The sequence below is a fragment of the Puma concolor genome, chromosome A1 (genome assembly GCF_028749965.1).
Source record: "Puma concolor isolate L17-30 chromosome A1, mPumCon1.1.hap2, whole genome shotgun sequence".
NCBI classification, from domain to species: Eukaryota; Metazoa; Chordata; class Mammalia; order Carnivora; family Felidae; genus Puma; species Puma concolor.
The window spans coordinates 99099034-99118770 of NC_141667.1; the positions used below are offsets into that span (position 1 = coordinate 99099034).

General features: G+C 39.6%; 2 protein-coding genes across 12 annotated transcripts in view; one reads left to right on the forward strand and one right to left on the reverse strand.

Moving 5' to 3' along the window:
• Positions 1 to 11209, forward strand: part of WDR41 (WD repeat domain 41) — a 190915-nt gene extending 179706 nt beyond the window's left edge. For 4 of the 5 annotated variants that reach the window (XM_086698349.1, XM_086698338.1, XM_086698363.1 and 1 more), the window contains 5 exons: positions 383 to 567; positions 3274 to 3395; positions 4630 to 4718; positions 5553 to 5686; positions 7938 to 8152. In XM_086698349.1, the coding sequence (XP_086554475.1) occupies positions 383 to 567; positions 3274 to 3395; positions 4630 to 4718; positions 5553 to 5686; positions 7938 to 8090 (683 nt within the window). In that variant the 3' untranslated portion in view covers positions 8091 to 8152. Of the gene's footprint in view, positions 1 to 382; positions 568 to 3273; positions 3396 to 4629; positions 4719 to 5552; positions 5687 to 7937; positions 8153 to 10700 lie in introns of those variants that run through there. The other variant, XR_015248402.1, reaches the window with a different exon arrangement.
• The window catches only part of PDE8B (phosphodiesterase 8B), a 269542-nt gene continuing 260192 nt past the window's right edge, over positions 10388 to 19737 (reverse strand). For all 7 annotated transcript variants that reach the window (XM_086698309.1, XM_086698302.1, XM_025924844.2 and 4 more), the window contains 4 exons: positions 18118 to 18238; positions 14869 to 15036; positions 12677 to 12806; positions 10388 to 12107 (listed from right to left, as the gene is read on the reverse strand). In XM_086698309.1, coding sequence (XP_086554435.1) covers positions 11998 to 12107; positions 12677 to 12806; positions 14869 to 15036; positions 18118 to 18238 — 529 coding nt within the window. In that variant the 3' untranslated portion in view covers positions 10388 to 11997. The remainder of the gene's footprint in view (positions 12108 to 12676; positions 12807 to 14868; positions 15037 to 18117; positions 18239 to 19737) is intronic.

A 19737-nucleotide genomic window follows, 5' to 3' on the forward strand; every position in this document is an offset into this window, starting at 1 on the left:
AAGAGATCAAGACCTGAGCCGAAGTCGGACGCTTAACTTACTGAGCCACCCAGGTGCTCTGGGTCCATCTTCTAAATAGTATATGATCCAAGATAAGGTTCTTTTATTTCTCTTCCCCAAATAGTTAACCAAATATTCCAGTGTGAGGCATTTCTTCCCTCACTGAATTGAAATGCTGTTATGACATACTAAATAAGTAAACTTGAGTCTGTTTCTGGTCTTGCTATGCTGTTATATTGATCTTTTTGTTTGGCTTGTCTAGGTACCTCACTATTCTAAATGCTGTGGTTTTATAGAGCATTACTACCCGGCAGTCTATTTCTTTTTTACCTTTAGCGTATGTAAAATGATCACTAAAGAGACAAATATGAACTCTGCCTAGATTTGAGTTTTGTAACTGGCTCCCATGTTGGAGAAATGATCATCTGGAATATTCTGGACTGGACAGTGCAGGCCCGTGAATGCAACTTCTGGGACCCATCTCCACAGCTGGACACCCAACAAGAAATAAAACTCTGTCAAAAACCTAATGACATTTCTATTCATCACTTCACATGGGATGAAGAGGTAAAGAAAAAAAAATCTGTAAACTTGTCTTTTTTAATGCACCCAGTGTCTAATTTTTTTTTTAAGTTTATGTATTTTTGAGAGAGGGAGAGAGAGAATCTCAAGCAGGCTCTGTGCTGTCAGAGCAGAGCCTGATGTGGGGATTGAACTCATGAACTGTAAGATAATGACCTGAGCAGAAATTTTTATTTTTATTTAAAAAAATTTTTTTTCAATATATGAAATATATTGTCAAATTGGTTTCCATACAACACTCAGTGCTCATCCCAAAAGGTGCCCTCCTCAATACCCATCACCCCCCCTCCCCCCCCCCCCATCAACCCTCAGTTTGTTCTCAGTTTTTAAGAGTCTCTTATGCTTTGGCTCTCTCCCACTCTAACCTCTTTTCTTTTTTTTTCCCCTTCCCCTCCCCCATGGGTTTCTGTTAAGTTTCTCAGGATCCACATAAGAGTGAAAACATATGGTATCTGTCTTTCTCTGTATGGCTTATTTCACTTAGCATCACACTCTCCAGTTCCATCCACGTTGCTACAAAGGGCCATATTTCATTCTTTCTCATTGCCACGTAGTACTCCATTGTGTGTATAAACCACAATTTCTTTATCCATTCATCAGTTGATGGACATTTAGGCTCTTTTAATTTGGCTATTGTTGAGAGTGCTGAGCAGAAATTTTTAAACTTAATCTCATGATGGATATAAAAAGGTATCATTCCCCGTATTCAAGTTGTGCTTTAAAATGTTCTGATATTTTTCAGGGTGCCTGGGTGGCTTAGTTGATTAAGCGTCCAACTTCAGCCCAGGTCATGATCTCAAGGTTGGTGAGATCTCAAGGTTGATCTCAAGGTCATGATCTCAAGCCCCGTGTTTAGGCTGCTTCGGGCACTGTGCTGACAGTTCAGAGCCAGGAGTCTACTTTGGATTCTGTGTCTCCCTGTCTCTGTGCCCTTCCCTCTCTCACAATAAGTAAAGCTGTTTTTTATTTTTTGAGCTGTCTCTCAAAAATAAGTAAACGTTCGGGGCGCCTGGGTGGCGCAGTCGGTTAAGCGTCCGACTTCAACCAGGTCACAATCTCACGGTCCGTGAGTTCGAGCCCCGCGTTGGGCTCTGGGCTGATGGCTCAGAGCCTGGAGCCTGTTTCCGATTCTGTGTCTCCCTCTCTCTCTGCCCCTCGCCCGTTCATGCTCTGTCTCTCTCTGTCCCAAAAATAAATAAACGTTGAAAAAAAAAAATTAAAAAAAAAAAATAAGTAAACGTTAAAAAATTTTTTTTAATACTCTGATATTTTTCAGATTGCAGAACTTCCATTAAAAAAGCATTTTAATCTTAGCTCCTGTCTGTGAGGCAAAGAAGTGATTACATGTCTATAGATTTAAAAACTCTGTTGAAATCTTTGGTTGGATTAAATAAGAGTTATGGCCCTAAAAATTATGTTTTTTATTTGGTACCTTTTTTGCTTGTAAAAATTAGTATTTAAAGTTTTTTCATTTTGTATTTTTTCTTCTCACAAATTTTGATTGAGGTGTATTAATTGCTATAAATTCTTGATAAAGCATTACTGTTTTCCCTAGTATTTCTTCTTTTATAGGGGTTTGTTTTTTCTGTAAGGGGACATTAATTATTGATTATAAGTGATTGATAGAGTGACTCTGATGAGTAATAGCTGCCCAAGAGTTCATTAATTCTCCAGCTGTGTTTATAATTTCCTTTGTGCTCTTTGGTACGTCACTTAAACTGCACAGATTTCCTGATTTGTAGAACTAGTTTTTGGGGTTTCTTTGCATTTGAATTGCTACCCATAGGGCTCTAGATTTTAGCACGTTGACCAGTTTTCATTAATGCTCCTGACACTTGCCCTCACTTTGCGCTGCTAAGTGCAGAGTACTGATCCAGAGGATCAAGGGGATCTTTCCACATTTAAACTCTGGTAAGCCTTGAGGGCATGCTATGGTCTAGATACTGTGAGTCTGAGTTGGGTTTGTAGGCCTCAATGTAAGAGAAGAATTCCTCAAGAGAATTTTTTTGGTAAAAACAGGGAGGCTAGATCTTTAGGGATTTTTGAAAGGTCTGCCTCACTGGGGTACCTATTGCATAAGAAAAGGATTCCCAGGCAAGTGCTACCAAAAGTCTAGTGATGTGCAAAATAATTTCAGAAGCTAGGTAGTGTGGTGTGAGTCAAGAGCAAGGGACTGGAGTAACATGACCTTGATTGTAGTATCAGCTCCATGTCTGAACTTAGTGTGTCGCTTTAATCTTCTAAAATTTTAACTTGTTTCTCTGGAAAATGAGATGTTGTTAGGCTATAAGAAGAAAAATATTGGTAAAAGTACCTTCAAAAGATTAAAGTTTTCTAATAATACATTTGGAAAAAATGTTTTTTGTGAATTCTTCGGAGGATCTTAAGATGATAGTGCCACTATAGCATAGGCTTTTTTGTGTCCTTGCATTTGTAGGTCTCTTGCATTCTTAAGGGTATAGTGTTCGGTGAATGAAAATCTAGGTTGTGCCTCAGCAGCTTCCACTGTACCACCAGTCTGCCAGCCAGAGTTCCTCTTTTTAGCTGTCATACAGAACTTCTTTGGAAGTTCCCTATTGAATATGGAAGGGATAGTGGCCTTCTGATGTCATAGCAGGACTGGAAATCTGTTGTACTACGTAGTGGTAAGGATTAATTTTATGTCCATTTGTGAACTTTTCTCCTGACCAGAATGTATTTGCTGCCGTTGGAAGGGGTTTATATGTGTATAACCTTCAAATGAAGCGTGTGATTGCTTGCCAGAAAACTGCCCATGACTCCAGTGTCCTGCACATTGCCAAACTTCCAAACAGGTACTAGAAGGTGGGCCAGAGTAGCCCATGAGCTGTAGTCTGCCAACTGTAGTTTAATGAAAAAATACCACCCTAACTTTGACAAAGATCATGTTAGTATTATTTAAAAAGGTCATTTACAGGGGTGCCTCGGTGGCTCAGTCGGTTGAGCGTCTGACTTCAGCTCAGGTCGTGATCTTGCGATTTGTGAATTCGAGCCCGGCGTCGGGCTTTATGCTGACAGCTCGGAGCCTGGAACCTGCTTCAGATCCTGTGTCTCCTCTTTCTTCCCGTCGTCCCATCCATTCTACAACAAATGAAATAGATTCCCATTTCCCAGATCGACCATGGTAATTTCTGAAGTGGCAAAGTTATTTGGTCCATGGTTTGACCTGTTAGATTCTTTTAGAAATGGAGAATACCCATGGCTGTCTCTAACAAAAGAGTTTGTGGTAATGTGTTACAAAATGTATAAGAAGTAGACTTTGGGCACTATGTGCTTATTTTTCTTCATGTATTTTCCACAAACCCACCTTATTGTTGCAGTTGTTGATGGCCAGAAAGAAATGGTCATCTCCTTGTTATGTGGGGCTACTAAGCAAGGGCTTTCTTTCTTCTAAGGGTAAATTTGGCTTCTGAGTTTCTAGGGATGAAATTGTAGGAGGGGAATACTATTTTCTTTGCAGGATACTTTTAGAGTGAGAGCCACCCTGAGAAGAGATACAGTGAGAGGAGGGAAGGGGGCTGTTCAGGATATTGTGAAAGTGTAATTAATTCATAATTTTCCTGAATACATTTAAAAAAATTTTTTTTACATTTATTTATTTTTGAGAGACAGAGGCAGAGCACAAGCAGGGGAGGGGCATAGAGAGAGGAGGAGACACAGAATCAGGTTCCAGGCTCTGAACTGTCAGCACAAGGTCTGATGTGGGGCTCGAACTCACAAGCTGTGATAATCATGACCTGAGCTGAAGTCAGACGCTCAACCGACTGAGTCACCCAGGCGCCCCACATTTTTAAAAACGGGATGATACGTTTATCACATTTAAGCCAGTGGGACAATATAACATGTGCCCTTCCTGAGGAGTGCTTTTACTTTGCATTGTAAAGCCATGTTAAATAGTGATTTTTATCAACTCCTGCCAAGAGCTGAAGAGAAGCAGTTGAGGGCGCTGATTTCTTTCACTGCAAATTTAGCATAGGCCCTTGTTGTGCACTTGCTTTTTGTCAGTTATTTTTTTTTTTTTTCTGACAGGCAGTTAATCTCATGCTCGGAAGATGGCAGTGTACGCATTTGGGAGTTAAGAGAAAAACAGCAGCTTGCAGCTGAACCTGTACCAACAGGTGTGTCTTTTCTCCTATGAAAAACAGAAGAAAGGCAGTTAAGTGCAACCACAGGAATAATATACAGTGCTCCAAATAGGCATGTTTACATGAAGCATATCCTAATTGGGATCTCATATTCACATCTTAATGTTGCTTTAATGTAGAACTGCCTGTTTATTTCAATTCAAGTCAACTAGTATTTTACTGTTTTAAGGGGAAACTCTTACTTTCTGGTAATCTGAACAAATGGCCCATTGAAGTATTCAATCATTTTATATTGTCTATTATAATGCTTGATACACAAATGGGATTTGTACCATCAGTTATCACATTAAAGTGTTCTTTCAGCCTGGAAGCATTAACGTCGAACTCAATTTATGGAAAAATACACTTTTGTGTTTATATCATAATCTCCTGAGCTCTTGACCTGCAGGTATTGGGTTTGAAAAACAAAATCCTGGTTCATTAGCATCCTTTGCATAGGAAATCTGATGCTAGTACCTCTGGAGTTTCTTCTGGTCATCTGAAGTCATAGGGTATTGTATTTGGACATATATGTTGCTTTTCATCTACCCTTTGTTGATCTGAGTTGTGTGGTTTTTGTTTTGTTTTGTTTTTTTTGACACTGGCATTCAGGCCTTTTGCTGGTCTCTTTTATTCCCAGTGCATTTTGTCATGTGAATGCACCTTCACCAGTGGGTGAGGAGGGGCAATAAAAGAGATGAGCAACAAACCTTGTGGTTAAGATGAAAGGAAGTAACATATTTACATTTAAATTTTGTTCTTCTGATCTTTTATTCTGAGTAGAGAGCATAGTAATTTTGGGAATGACTGAAATGATTACTTTTCTAGGTTTTTTTAACATGTGGGGATTTGGAAGAGTAAACAAACAAGCCAGCCAACCTGTTAAAAAGCAACAGGAAAATGCCCCTCCGTGTTCATTGGAGCTTATTGGAGATTTGATTGGACACTCCTCATCTGTGGAGGTATGATTTTTAATAGGCATATAAAGGTTTAGGGAATTCCCACTTTTGCATCTCGCTGCTCTTCACTCAGTTGGTATCGTTTTTTTCTGAATCTAAACATGGATAGGTTATAGTACATGCAATTAAGATCTCCCTTTACAGAGATACCATGTGAGTAAGCAAGGAATGTTTTACTTCTAAATATGGGCTTAATCACCATTATTTGTGAGATGGAGACAGCCAACAATGGGACAAGGTGAATAACGTGGAATACATATGTTTAACAGTAGTAGAGGGTGCGTGGACAGTTGGGGTTATATGTAGAGTTAAAGTCTTCCAGAATTGAATTCAGGGGGTCTTAATCAAATTCAAGAACCGAGCCCTGTTTTTACCTCCTTTGGAAGGATATATTGTTAGCTTCATAAAACACAGGGCTTGGTTAGCGTTGTGCATATATGAAAATGTTCAAACTTGGGGAAATCCAAATACATTAGTATTTTACTATATACACTGTTGCCTATAATGAAAGGAATAAGATCAATTGAGATAGATGATTGGAACTGATAACAGTATAAGCAGAGCCTTAAGGATTGAATTTCTTGAATTGTTTTTCCCTCATTGCCAGGGAGGAACGAATTACTTTCCATGTGGAAGTGCATTTATGCCTAGCATTCATTTCTTCTATTTTAGGGCAGTGTACTAGACACTGGAGTTTACAAAGAAACCTAAAACATAATCCTTACCCTCTTGGGACTCATACTTGAGTAGACAGGAAGGCTATAGTTCTAGTAAGCTGTTAACCTAAGCTGTTAGACCCAGATGATTGTACCCAGTGAGTACTCAGGAATTAGGAGAAGATGGTTAGTGGAAGATAGAAAATGGACTTGACCTGTACCTTGAAGGTTAGGGAGGGTTAACATAGATAGCCTTATGACGGTAAGTTTCCTGATGTTGGGTATCCTGTCTTGTTTATCTTTGCTTTCCTCTAACAGGTAGCCCAATTGTTTTCATTTTGTCCTGCTTTTTAACTTTGCTTAGGTGGTTATAGTGTAGTTGGGGAGTAAGGATGTAATGTGGTAGACAGAAGTGCAAAGATAGGATCTCCTTGCTGGCAAAGAGCAGACTGGCTAGGCTGGAGCAGTGGTTTCCCGTGAATAGACGCCAGTAGGAGATTAAGCCTGAGAAAGTAGTTTTGGGTCAGATTATGAATGTCCTTGTATGTAAGGCTGAAGAATTTGGACTTAATTTTTAAAATAGGTACCCATTAAAGGTTTTTAAATGGTGGGGGAAACATTCAAAGTGGCATATTTGCCGTCAAGTGTTGACCCTGAAGTATTTTCTTTAAGTGTCTATGAAATTTCCTCTTTTGTTACCTCAATTTCCTCATTCCTTTTATATTTTTATCCTTACTCTCTAGCCATCTAAATTCTTTCTCTTCCATCTCCTGTAGTATTTGCTTCCATAATTGCCCCTCTTATATCCCATCAGCTGAGGCCTTATCGTGCTATCTTCAAAACTGTGTTATTTCAGAGAGAACTCTCATCCTCTTGTTCTTTAATATTGTATTTCTATCCTTTATTTCAGTCTTGCCTTTGAGGAGCTCTGTTCTTCATCGGTGTTCATGCTGCCTTCTCACCAACACTCCGTATTTTTTATTCTTAGCTCCCAGCCTTTCACTATGCATGACCTTCCCTTTATTTGGGAAATTTTGTTTTTGAACCGTTGACATTTTCAGTGGTTACTGATCTATGTTCCCTTTTTCTGTGGCAAATCATAGTGTGAACTACATTTTTTAGGACCTGATTATATAGTCCTTGTTTTAACAACTGAACTAGCACCTTTTTCATGGTAGTGCCATCTATTATGCTGGGTTCCCTAAGTAAATGCTTACTGACTGATTAGAGAGCTGAAGCCAGTGTTTATCGTACAGAATTTGGAATTCAGACATTTTACTGGTAGCTATTAGTGTGTACAATAAATGAAGCAATTCTGGCAGGACTTCTGATATAAAACCAATACTTGAAGAATTAGATTATGGTAAAATTGAGAAGATTCAATGGGAATTCATGTATTTCACACACAAAAAAAATAGCTGTTACAGTTCTGATTATTAAAATACAGGATATTAGTCACATAAATAGACCATTAATTTCTCATGAAAAATGATAAGGAGTTTTATATTCAAAACCAAAGCAAGCCATGTTAGTGTATAATTAGCCTTGCCTCTTCTCTGTAAATTTCCTATAATCAGTAGCTTTAAATGTCTTTACAGATGTTTCTGTACTTTGAAGATCATGGACTAGTGACTTGTTCTGCTGATCATCTCATTATTTTGTGGAAAAATGGAGAAAGAGAATCTGGATTGCGCAGTTTAAAATTATTTCAAAAACTGGAGGAGAATGGTGACTTACATCTTGCTGTGTAGTTGAAGGAATTTGGAATACTTGTGCATGAACCTTGAACATCAAATATAGGGTAATACTCAAATTTGTATTGTATTATTTATTTTTTAGTAATCTCCACACCCAGTGTGGGGCTTGAACTCAAAACCCTGGGGTCAAGAGTCATATGCTGTAATGACTAAGCCAGCCAAGTGCCCCTTGTAATGTATTACTTTTTCTTGTTACTCCATAAAATTCTGGTTGAATTTTTTTTTTTTTTTTTGGTGGGCCTGCAAACCAGCAGCAACTTGCTTCTCAGGTATTTGTTTAACTTAAGAAATGGGTCTAATTTTAGCAGTGAATTTTCAAAAGTACTCAGATCAGAGCGCAAATATTGGTTGATACAGAACTAAATTATACATGGCATCTGTATAGAAAATTCTTTAATTAGGCTTAAAGAAAATTCTATACCAGAAATTGTAGGAGCTTATGTTTAACAAAGAAAAGTGCTCGGACCTCTCACTCCCTTTATTTAGCATACTTTTGTTGCCTCTACATTATGACCACCAAAAATTAATTTTTTTAAAAGGTACATGTACTTTTTTTTGTTGGTGGTGCCAAATCAATCATTTTTTGTTTTAGTTTACTACAATTCCTCTAAACTCAGATCAATAGGAATCTTATAAGGGTATATTCCCCCCCTGCCCCCAGCCAAATAACTGTTAGCTAGATTGGTACTAGACCAGCACCTGCCCCTCATAGAGGCCAGGGATGACAGCTAGGTCACTAAAGACTTCTGTCGCAGGTCAGAGACGGTGAGCCCAAAGTGCTTGATTTGTCTTACCATTGCTTCAGATAGGAAATACTTGACAATGACTTCATTTGTGTAGTTACTTGCAGTGACCACTCAGATTTAATCATCTTCCTCACCCCAGCAACCTTAAAACAGAATACTTTCTTCCCTTTGGGTACTAAAGAATAAAAATTTAAAAAGAAAAGTGGGTGACCCTTCCCCTTTCTGCTGACTCATGTGTTCAGCCCATACAGCCTAAATGGAATCTTTATAAACTGTTGTTTCCCCAACCATCCACAGATGAAAAGACCTAAAGTCATCTGTGCCACACCAGTGCCCTGGTATTAGGAATGAGTCAAGGCAAGCGATACTATTATTTTTAATTCACAATGAAGATCGCTTTATGGAGAAATCTATTAAAATCTCTCTGCCAACTTTCTAAGTTTTCATCCTAACGTTAGAGCATGAGTAGTATCCCTAAACCAGGCAGACATGCCTTCTAGTCTTAGTGCATCATATTGTTTATCACTTTAGTTAAGTGTCTCCAAGTCATTTTCAAGCTTTTAAATTTTCCTCTATAGATGGACTTTCTTCTATTACTAGCTAGCTTTTTCTTTGGAAATTCTACATGAGGTCTTGAGTTGTGTAAGACCTCTTCAATGAATTATACAAGGAATTCATAGATTTTTAACTGCTTTATTTCCTAATATGTTTTGGGGTAGCATTTTCAGGTAGTAATCTATTCCTACGGAGTGATGGAAACCATAGGTGAAAGCTCCAACTCACAAAGATGGGAGATTGTAGTAACAGCCCAGACTGGACTGCTGCTAAAAAGTTGAACTTGCAACAAGTTGCAGGCCCTTATGGCCGCATCCTCTGGCCGTATTCACATAATACAATCAAGAGCTTAGATTTCTGAGGCACTGTATTATTCCTTTCTCAGCTTGAGGCTGGTTCTTTGCCCCCAAGACTAACCAGCCCTGAGTTGCTTAGACAGCAAGCCAATTTTATAAAGTAAAATTGGAAATAAAGAATGACCTTCATGGTACTAAGGGTCTTCTACCTGTATTAGATTAGAATTTTTCTAAATTAATGTGGCTCCCCTTAATGCAGAATGTTTTGGTAAACAACTAAATATAAAGTATACCTTCTCAAAGACTATATTTCTAATAAATTGACTGTATAGAGGAATGCAATATTGAGTTAGCAATTCAGAAGATTACTCCACAATAGATGACACTGATAAAGGACATAGCTGTGTTAAAGCTTTAGTACCTGGCAGTCTTCGAGGATTTAACATTTGAGTTCTTATGAAATTAATTTAACATTATAAGGAGTAAGCTGTAACATTCATATAGAACATGTCAGACATCTGATAAATGTTACTTACCAAATGGAAGTGAAAGCAACATGGTGAGGAAAATATTGTCCTTGCCTCAAGCAAGCTTCTGAAACCTCGGCAAATTACAGTGGGATTTTGACATCCTAAACTTAATGTGTCTGAAAATAAAGTTTGTGATTCATGAAATAAAGGACACTAAAGCGAAATTCTGAAATAATGAAAAGTTTAGGCCAAAGAGATGAAATAAAAACAGCTGTTGGGAATGAAAAATGGCTGTAGGAATTTAGTTACAAGTACTTCACAAAAACATTTTCATCACATTTACATAATGCAGCATCACAACACAAAGCAGGCTGCTGTCCTGACCAAGCACATTCGCTTATCATCTAACAAAAATAATTTAGATACATTTCTGTGCATGGAATTATCATATAGGTTTTCATTTTTTTGGTACAAAACATAGAAAAAAACATTGGCACATTATGTAGTGATGTCATTTTTTTTCTTCCCATTTCCTAGTTTCCAGTGTTCTGCATTCCAATTCAGTCTCTGTTTATACCTCTGAAAAATGCAGCATGGAGTACAGAGGATTTGAAAAGAAAATGAAGCTATTTTGTTTACGGAGTTTCTAATATTTACAATACATAGAGAACAGGTGGCCGGTAAAAGAGAAAGGAAAATCTCAAGTCTGACTTTATGGAGATCACAGAAAGTTTTCAAAAGAGCTGTATAAAAATATGCACTTGTGCTTTAGAAGCTTTTAGCATACAATTAATAGCTTAAAATAGTATTTACTGCTTCCCCTTACGTCTGTTTTCTGATATATTTACACACCTTGCAGTCTTTTCTGTTTTACATCATTAAAGCAAAATGGCAAGGTCTCAAATACAGATTAAAAACATCTGAACCCTGAAACTTCCCCATCCCTCCCCAAATACATGATGTATAGATGGTACACTGCGTAACATACTCCATGGACTTGTACCCAGGAAATTCAGATTGCTTTAATAAAAATTTTAAACTGTGAATGTATATAAATTTTCTTTTTTAAAAAATCTTATCCAAGGGCATTCAGGTTTAATGGCTTTTATATAATGCTCACTATACGGCCTTGTGACTGCCTCTGTAAACCAGAAACAAGGGAAGTGCGTGGATTCCCCCCAAACAAGGTGTCAGTCCCTTCCCTACCGTGAATGGCTCACTGTTAAGGTGAATTGCTTTTAGAGGAAAGAAGGCTACACAGGCTGCTTCTACCAGTCTTCAGAAGGCACTCACCAGGCCCAGGCTGTGGTCTACCTAGGGTGTCACCCCCTTGATCAAAAGAACTGCTTAGCCACAGAGGCTGTGAAACTAGTTTATCAATAATTTGGTCCTAGTTGTTTTGCTCATTTTATAGTTTTTTTCCTTAGGTGTTTTTATGAATCTTTCAGACTGGTGCTCTTGAGGAAAATAGTCAAGCTAAACAGCAATGTTGACTTTTATGGTAAGAGATGAGCTGAACACTAGCTAAGCTGTGTCATCCACAGAGATGGGCTCACAGGCACCAAGTTTTTGCTGCTTGTATCCTGCTAGAGTAAATGAGCTCCATAGTTTGATGAGGACACTATCACTAAGTGTTCAAAAGAAAAAATATTTTTCTTAATGGAACGTAACTTTCTAAAAATGCAATTTGGGACTTGAATGATTCAAAGTCAAAAATTAAACACTAACCCCTTGACCTACACCTGTCTTTTCAGTATAAAGGAAAGCCTCTTATTTACACTACTGTGATTCACAGTGCCCGTTGCAGATCAAGAGGTCCCCTTCTCTCTCGGGTTTAGCTGTCAGATGGAAGCCTCAGACTTTTGCACTTTAGGTCATCTAATGTCTTCCAGTGTTTGTAGTTATCAGCCAAATGTTGCATCAGGGCTGGCAGATGGGCAAAGGCTGCAAGGACATCAAAGAATCACAGGTTAGATGCCAGGAACATTTAGAAGGCCGGTGCTCTGTGAGACATATGGAGGCTCAATATAGGAAGAGAGGTACCCTAGGTCAGGCCTTATACTACACATGAACATACAAGCATGAGAAGGGTAGATCGTTAAACACTAGTTTCTGAAATACAAACAGGTCCTCTTAGTTAAAAGTGGAAGAGCCATTTATCAGCAACATTACAAAATGTATTAAGTCTACTCTGAATCAGATTCTTTGGGTATTCTTTCTAGAGTTTCCTCCAATGATAGGAAAAACTGCTATAAGCTTTGGAACCCTAAGCTTTGAAGAAGTGAAGACTTGTAGATCCAGTTATCAAACGTCCATGGAGTCTTCTGTACTCAGAGGTTCTCTGCAAGGTGCTGGCGATGCAGAAAGTGGACATGCACGCCACCATAGCTAACTTAAAAAAAAACAAACAACATTTCACATACACCTGTAGGCCCAGCCTATGTCCTTAGGGGTTATCATCATAAAGCAGAACAAGATATTCTGTTGAGGTGACAAAACACCAACTCTCTTACCATCCCAAGCATCAAACATGTCTGTTATGAAGTAGTCAATGAAAGAGATTTGGGATTTGGGGATGCTACATGTATTCCGGTCAAACACTGGCATCACCACAGGGAGCCCCTGTCTCTTCTCTTCATCAGTCTGCAAGACATAAGAACACAGACAGGGCTGAGGCACATGAGGAGCTGTCACGGTAGCATTTAGTTTCTCAGAACAACTCTGGGAAGGGGTCATCATCCAATTGTATCTATGAAGAAGGAGGCTCAGCAAGCTCCTGAGGCCTATAGAAATCAACCACCCGATGAACTGTGGTGACTGAATTCAGGTCTTGTGAGTCCGAAGTCTCTTATACCATACCACAGCCCCTCCTGAAGCATCAATCTCCGAGTTCTTAACTCCTTTCCTGAGATCGATTTCCTAAGTAGTACCAGTAGTATTAACACTAATAATCCTGACATTTACAGTGAGAGTACAGTGGGTAAAACTTCTTGTGCCTTGGCATGAATCCGGCAACTGTCACTAAACTGTACCAATAATCATTTTATTATTCACTGCTACATGCCTGAGGTTTAAAACCCCAATTTTACGTAGGAATATCCTCACTGAAGCAGTAAGAATTACTAATCTTATTAAAGTTTAGCCTTTGAGTATGTATCCTTTGCAAATTCTATGTTTTGACAAAATGGAAAGTTCACATAAAGTCCTTTTACTGCATACCAAACTATAATGGTTGTCTTGAGGAAACGCATTTATTGAGGTGACCTAGCCTTTTTTTTTTTTTTCTTTCATGGAATACAATTTTCACTTGAAAGGATGACAAACTATGATTGTTCAGATTTGGGTATTGGTCATGCAGCTCTCTCAGGAAGTATGTAAATCTGAATAATTTGCACATTAGAGTGTGTAATGTGTGTGTGTGTGAAGGCCATTATGTACTAAGCTGAATATTAACATCCACATTTCCTGATGGTGTGTTGAACCAGAGGCCACATGATCGGAGGCCTCGTTTGTAACTTCTGATTTTTAGGTCACGATGCTTGTGAACGTCAGTACATTCCTTTTTGGGAAAAGGACCCTTAAACGGGGAGCTTCTATTAAAGAACTTAAAAGTGCTTCTTTCCCATTCCCTAATCACATACTTACGAGAGTATTAGGAGTAGGATTTCAAGTCTTCTCTGGATCCTGGGAAGCCCATTAATGGCCTCCTGCCAGCTTTGGGCTCAGCTTGCTCATTTCAGATGAATTGATGAGGTATCCTTAAAATATCCACTGTTGCTTAAGGAGTAATTTGGGATTTTTAACCCCTTGGTTCTGGCGAGCCGAACTGCCTGTCCTACTTTTCTTCAATTCAGGGGCTCTTCCCAGCCTTGAAAGCTGCAGTTAACTTACTGGATACTTGGCTAGTCATTCCCTCTGGCAGCCCTTCTAGACATTTCCAGCTATTCTTTATCCTGCCTTAGTGGTAGAGCCTAGCCATATAGGTCCCCCCAAAATACATTACTTGTAGCTGTTTGTTTCTGTGACACATACACACCTCAATTCTTAGGGCCTTTTCTCTGGAAGTAGGCTTGTATTTAGAATGGCATCTTGTGGTCTACTAATTTCTCGATTTTTTCCCTTTAACTCCTTTTCACACTGGCTAAGTGAACTACATATTGCTGCTCTTGTTAAATAAAAATTCTATTTTTCTTCATAATTTCGTACATTTTTCCTCTCCCAGAAAGTCCTTTCCTATTTCCATAATTATTTTTCAAAAGAAAAACAAAAACACAACTCTATTACCATTTCCCCAGGGCTTTTTTTTTTTTTTAATCTAGAAAACAAGCTTTCTTAACTCTGATAGCCCTTAACATACCTCCTTTTGAGCTATTTCCTTTTTTGTAGCAATGTGTGGACCTATCTATGTCTACACAGCTCCCCTACTATATGCTGAGCTGCACCTGTGCAGGAGTGTGTCTTCTTCCTATCTGTGTCCTCACATGCTCCATGGTGAGAATAACCTAGTGAGCAAATGGATGACAGCTCAGATTTGGAGGGAGTTCAGGATCTACCAGTTTGATGATGAAAAGGTACTTCCAAAGGCTCAGTTTACCCTTTTCCTCTAGAGTAACTTTGGTTACTGACCAGCCACATTCATCACTGCTGAGGGAACCAGAAGCCATTTCTAGAAGAGAAGTGGAGCTTCCCTAGAGAGGCAGTATACCTGTGCAAAATACTCCTCAGAGATCCTCCCAGCCCATTCAATGCACAGGTCCAGGGGGCGGCATGGGTTGGCGACGTCGGCACACTTGATCATCATTCGCTTGATCAGAATTTGGTTTTCAGGAAAGTTCTTCCCAGTAGGGTTGCATTCACAGTCGCTGCCCTCAATCTGGAGAACAGATGGTCAGATCGTGGTTAAAATGATGATGCGATCACAATGGCCAGACACTAGAGAGTTATCACCCAGGTACCTTTGGACAGGACTGGGACTCAAATTTTCCCATCCTTAATTCCAATTGTATTAATTCCTGAATTCCATATTCCACACACTGATCCATTCTCATACAAAAATAACCTCAGTCAATACAAAACCAGAGTTTACTATTTTTTTATGTTTATGAGAGGGAGGGGAGGGGAGAGGAGAGGACCCCCCAAAAACCAGTTTAAAACATCACAGTCCCTATCACCACTCATCCACTCCCTCGCTTCCATCCTCTTCCCCAAACGTAACTGCTACAAACAGGGTTTTGTGCCATATTTAGTAGTTTAGTATGTAGTCTTAAAGGTGAGCTTCTCTCCCAATTTTATCAGGACATGTGTAAAAGCAACTTTCAGGTTTAAAAAATATGTTAAAGATGGGAAATAACACATACCTGTGACCCTTCAATCATTTCTTCATTTACTTCTATTTCTTATGCCTGCCAGCTCCTTCTGCCCCACCCCTACCCACTTTGTTTCTTTCCCTTAAGGCATCTGTCCGCTCATGTTTTCCTGGCTGCTATTCTGAGTGGTAGGGAATCATGAACCATGTACATTTTGGGGGGTGGGGGTATGAAGAGAAGCAAGTGGACCAGGGCGGACTCTGTGTGTTCAGTCATGTTTAAGAAGACTGGGCATACATGAAAAGATACTCCATATCACTCATCATCAGGGAACTGCAAATCAAAACCACAATAAGGTACCACCTCATACCTGTCAGAATGGTTAAAATTAACAATACAAGAAACAAGTGTTGCTAAGATGCAGAGAAAAGGGAACCCTCTTGCACGGTTGGTGGGAATGCAAACTGGTGCAGCCACTCAGGAAAACAGTATGGCAGTTCCTCCGAAATTACAAAGTAGAACTTTGATTCACCAACTGCACTATTAGGTTATTTCCCACAAGGATACAAAAATACAGGTTCGAAGGGGCACATGCACCCCGATGTTTACAGCAGTGCTACCAATAGCCAAACTATGGACAGAACTCACGTGTCCACTGACTGATGAAGAACACATGCACACACAAACACACACGTGTATACACACACACACACATATACACACACAATGGAATATCAGCCATCAAAAAGAATGAAATCTTGCCATTTGCAATGACATGGGTGAAGCTAGAGTATGATGCTAAACGAAATCAGTCCGAAAAAGATAAACACCATATTCACTCATGTGGAATTTAGGAAACAAAGCAGATGAACATTAAACAAACTGAGGGTTGATGGAGGGCGGCAGGGTGGGAGATGAGCTAGATGGGTGATGACACCCATCTAGGAGAACACTTGTTATGATGAGCACTGGGTGTTGTATCTAAGTGATGAACCACTGAATTCTCCTCCTGAAACCAATATTTCACTCTTAACTAACTAGAATTTTAAAAAAATTTTGGAAAAAAAAAAAGAAAAAGACTGGTTGTATAGTAGTGTGTACTGAGTGATGGATGTCAGGTCAGGGGTCCTGAACCGAGTGGCCAGGTCTAGGAGTAGGTTTACATAAATGCAGTAATAGGCCAATTATACAAAACCTGGAAGATTGCTATTCTCTTCTTTCAAAGACATCATCACATTGTGTGAAAAATTAATTAGATCTGCAGACCTCTGCCAAAGTGAAAGCATAACATTTAAGAGTTTTTTGTTCTGTTTCAAGATCAGACCTATTTACTAAACCATCAATGGGCTTCTGAAGGTAGTTGTTTTGATTACCTGTTACTGGGAAGTTACTGCTTACCCTAGGCAATGTGATAAATAATAAACCTCAACACAGAGCTTGGGGCTTATTTGATGGGTGACTTTCCTCAACTCTAAATTCTGTGGTTCTGTATAATTTTTCCCTCCTGAATCCCTAGATCTTTACCCCCATAAGTCCTCTGTGGAAAGAGAAGGCCCTGACATGATGCTGTGGGATCCCTGGAGGATGAAGCAGAACAGATGGTGTGGACACTGTTCGTGCATCTGGCCCGGTCAGGTGATGGGTCCTACACAGAGAGTCTCCATACTGATCATCAGGTTACTTTTAAGACAACCATTCATCACCCATCAACATATGCAACCTCTTCTCAAAGGAATGAGCAAAAAGCTTTTCTAACTTTACAGGGCTATGAGCAGCTTCATGGTCTCAGAGGTCAGTTGATTTCATTTTAAACAACTGGGATGTGAACCCTCTGTGTGTTTCTAAAACTCCAGTGTATAGGGGTCTTAAGGCAGGACTAAGGTACGTCCGTAAATTTTAAAAAGGAAAAATGACTTCTGCTTTTGTTATCAACTAGCACTCAGTTTGACTGTACATAATCTTTAAGTACTGATGTGGTTTTAATGCAAATCATCAGGAATACAGTTCTTTAAAACATCCGTGTTTTCTTCTAATACTAAATTTCAGCTTCTGTTTTTACTTTTGTTTTTATTAAGTTTTCTAATTCCAGTAGAGCTAACATACAGTGTTATGTTTCGTTTTAGGTGTACGATGTAGCGATTCAGCAATTGTATACATTGCTCAAGTGCTCATGATGATAAGTGTCCTCTTTTATCCCTATCACCTATTTCACCCATCCCCCTCCCCCTCCACACACACCTCCCCTCTGGTCACCACCAGTTTGACCTCTATAGTTAAAGAGTCTGTTTCTTAGTTTGTCTCTTTTTTAAAACATCCACTTTTGAGGTCTCCAATGTCACAGAATTAGAAAAGGCTTTGGGTGCCCTAAAATACCACCATTTATCCAGGCTCTGCTGTCTGCAGTTCTCGTCTATCTTACTCTTGGGCCTATCTCCTCCTCCCGTCACCACTGGCTTCATCTCAGGACCTTTCTTTCTAAGGAAGGCAGAATTACTGTGGATACTATGGCCAGTATTTTCAGCCCGTCTTTACCACCTCCAGGCAAACAACCATCTTGTGTCCAGGATGAAGAGAAAGTACGTTGTGGCCAGCGCCGGCTCTAATGGAAATAATACGCTGATGTATCTTATTATAGGTGAAATGCTTACCTCAGCTGCCAGGGGCTTATTGATGCTGTTCACAAATTTGTTCACATGTTCAAAGTGTTTTGTCATCTCTGTTGCTAAAACCATGTCAATAATAGCCTGGCGTAGTGTTCGATAATGGTTCCTAAAATAACCAGAAGACACAGGGCCTTGTTCATATCACGTCCAGAATTAGAACTGTTCTGCTACCATTTCACCATACTTCCCACACCATACGAGGCAGCTGGGGGCACAGAGTTAAGAAATGAGTGCAGATCATAAAAAATTTTACCTGCCCCTCTTTCCATTATGCCAGGACTTGATGACACCATTCGATTTTCCCCAGTGAAGCTGACTCTTCCTTGTATGGGTGTGTGTGTGTGTGTGTGTGTGTGTGTGTGTGTGTGTAGTAACTGGCACATAGTAGGCACTTATTTTACAAAGTGGTTTCCTTCTACCTTCCCTTGGAAACGTATCAATAGTAAGATAGAAGGAAATGCCAAGTTCCTTCCCTACAAGACTGACACAGCAACCTGATGAGCTGTCCCCGTTATATTCGGCACACAGTGATTTGAATTACAGAGAACTGTCATTACTTCTTTAGATGATGGTAGGGGAATAATGTTTTCCCACTAATAAGTAACTAACTCATAAATATGGAGAACAAACTGAGAGTTGCTGGAGGGGTTGTGGGAGGGAGGATGGGCTAAACGGGTAAGGGGCATTAAGGAATCTATTCCTGAAATCACTGTTTCACTATATGTTAACTAATCTGGAGATAAATTTTAAAAAATAAAATATAAAATTTGAAAAAAAGTCATTCTCTAAAATAGAAGTGACAACGCATGGGGCAACAAACCTGCCAAAACATTACTCTGCAGTTCCTATCATCTTTTTCTAACTTTCAGGAGCCAGAACGGGGAGCTGAATAAAACTGGCTCTTGGATAAAATTCTTTCAGTCAAAGTTTTAAAAATTAAGCCTTGATCCTGATGAAGTTTAAGTTGAAGGTAGAATAACTGGTCTCCATGTTTTCACAGATGTCTGGAAATCAAAGTGATAGGTCCATGTTGACAAGTGTTCCCCAAGGCCCAGGTGAGCCCTGTGCTCTGTGTAGTCTGCCCTGCCCCAGAAGTCCGCTCTCCAGCCTGGCTGGTGCCGTGTGGCAAACAGCCATCGTCTGACTGCAGGCCTGTGGCAGCCAAGAGGAAGTGCTCCTCTCGGTTCACAGCTGGCCAACTTTCACCAGACAGGAGTACAACAGCCAGGGGGAAACCTGCCCAACCCTCTGGGCTCTAACGACTCTGCCGGGACCTGTGAAACCACGCTACCTCCTCGTGAGTTAAGATTTTAAGTGGCAGAAACTCAACTGGGGAAAGCCAAGGAAAGATGCATTTTCCGGGAGTTACACAAAAGGCAGGATGTCCCCTGGGAGGGTAAAAATATCTGCTGTACTTATTAGACAACCAGGGTTTTAAGCGTTTTTGCGCAGTGTGTAAAACACGTTTGTGAACTCAATGAAGAGCAAATGAAATTCAGAAAGATGAAAGCAGTCTGGAAAGTACAAGTAAGCTTATAAGGGCAAGGTGATTACTATACCGTCTGGTACAATGGTCCAGCTATTGTTACTTCCTCCTTTCCCTGC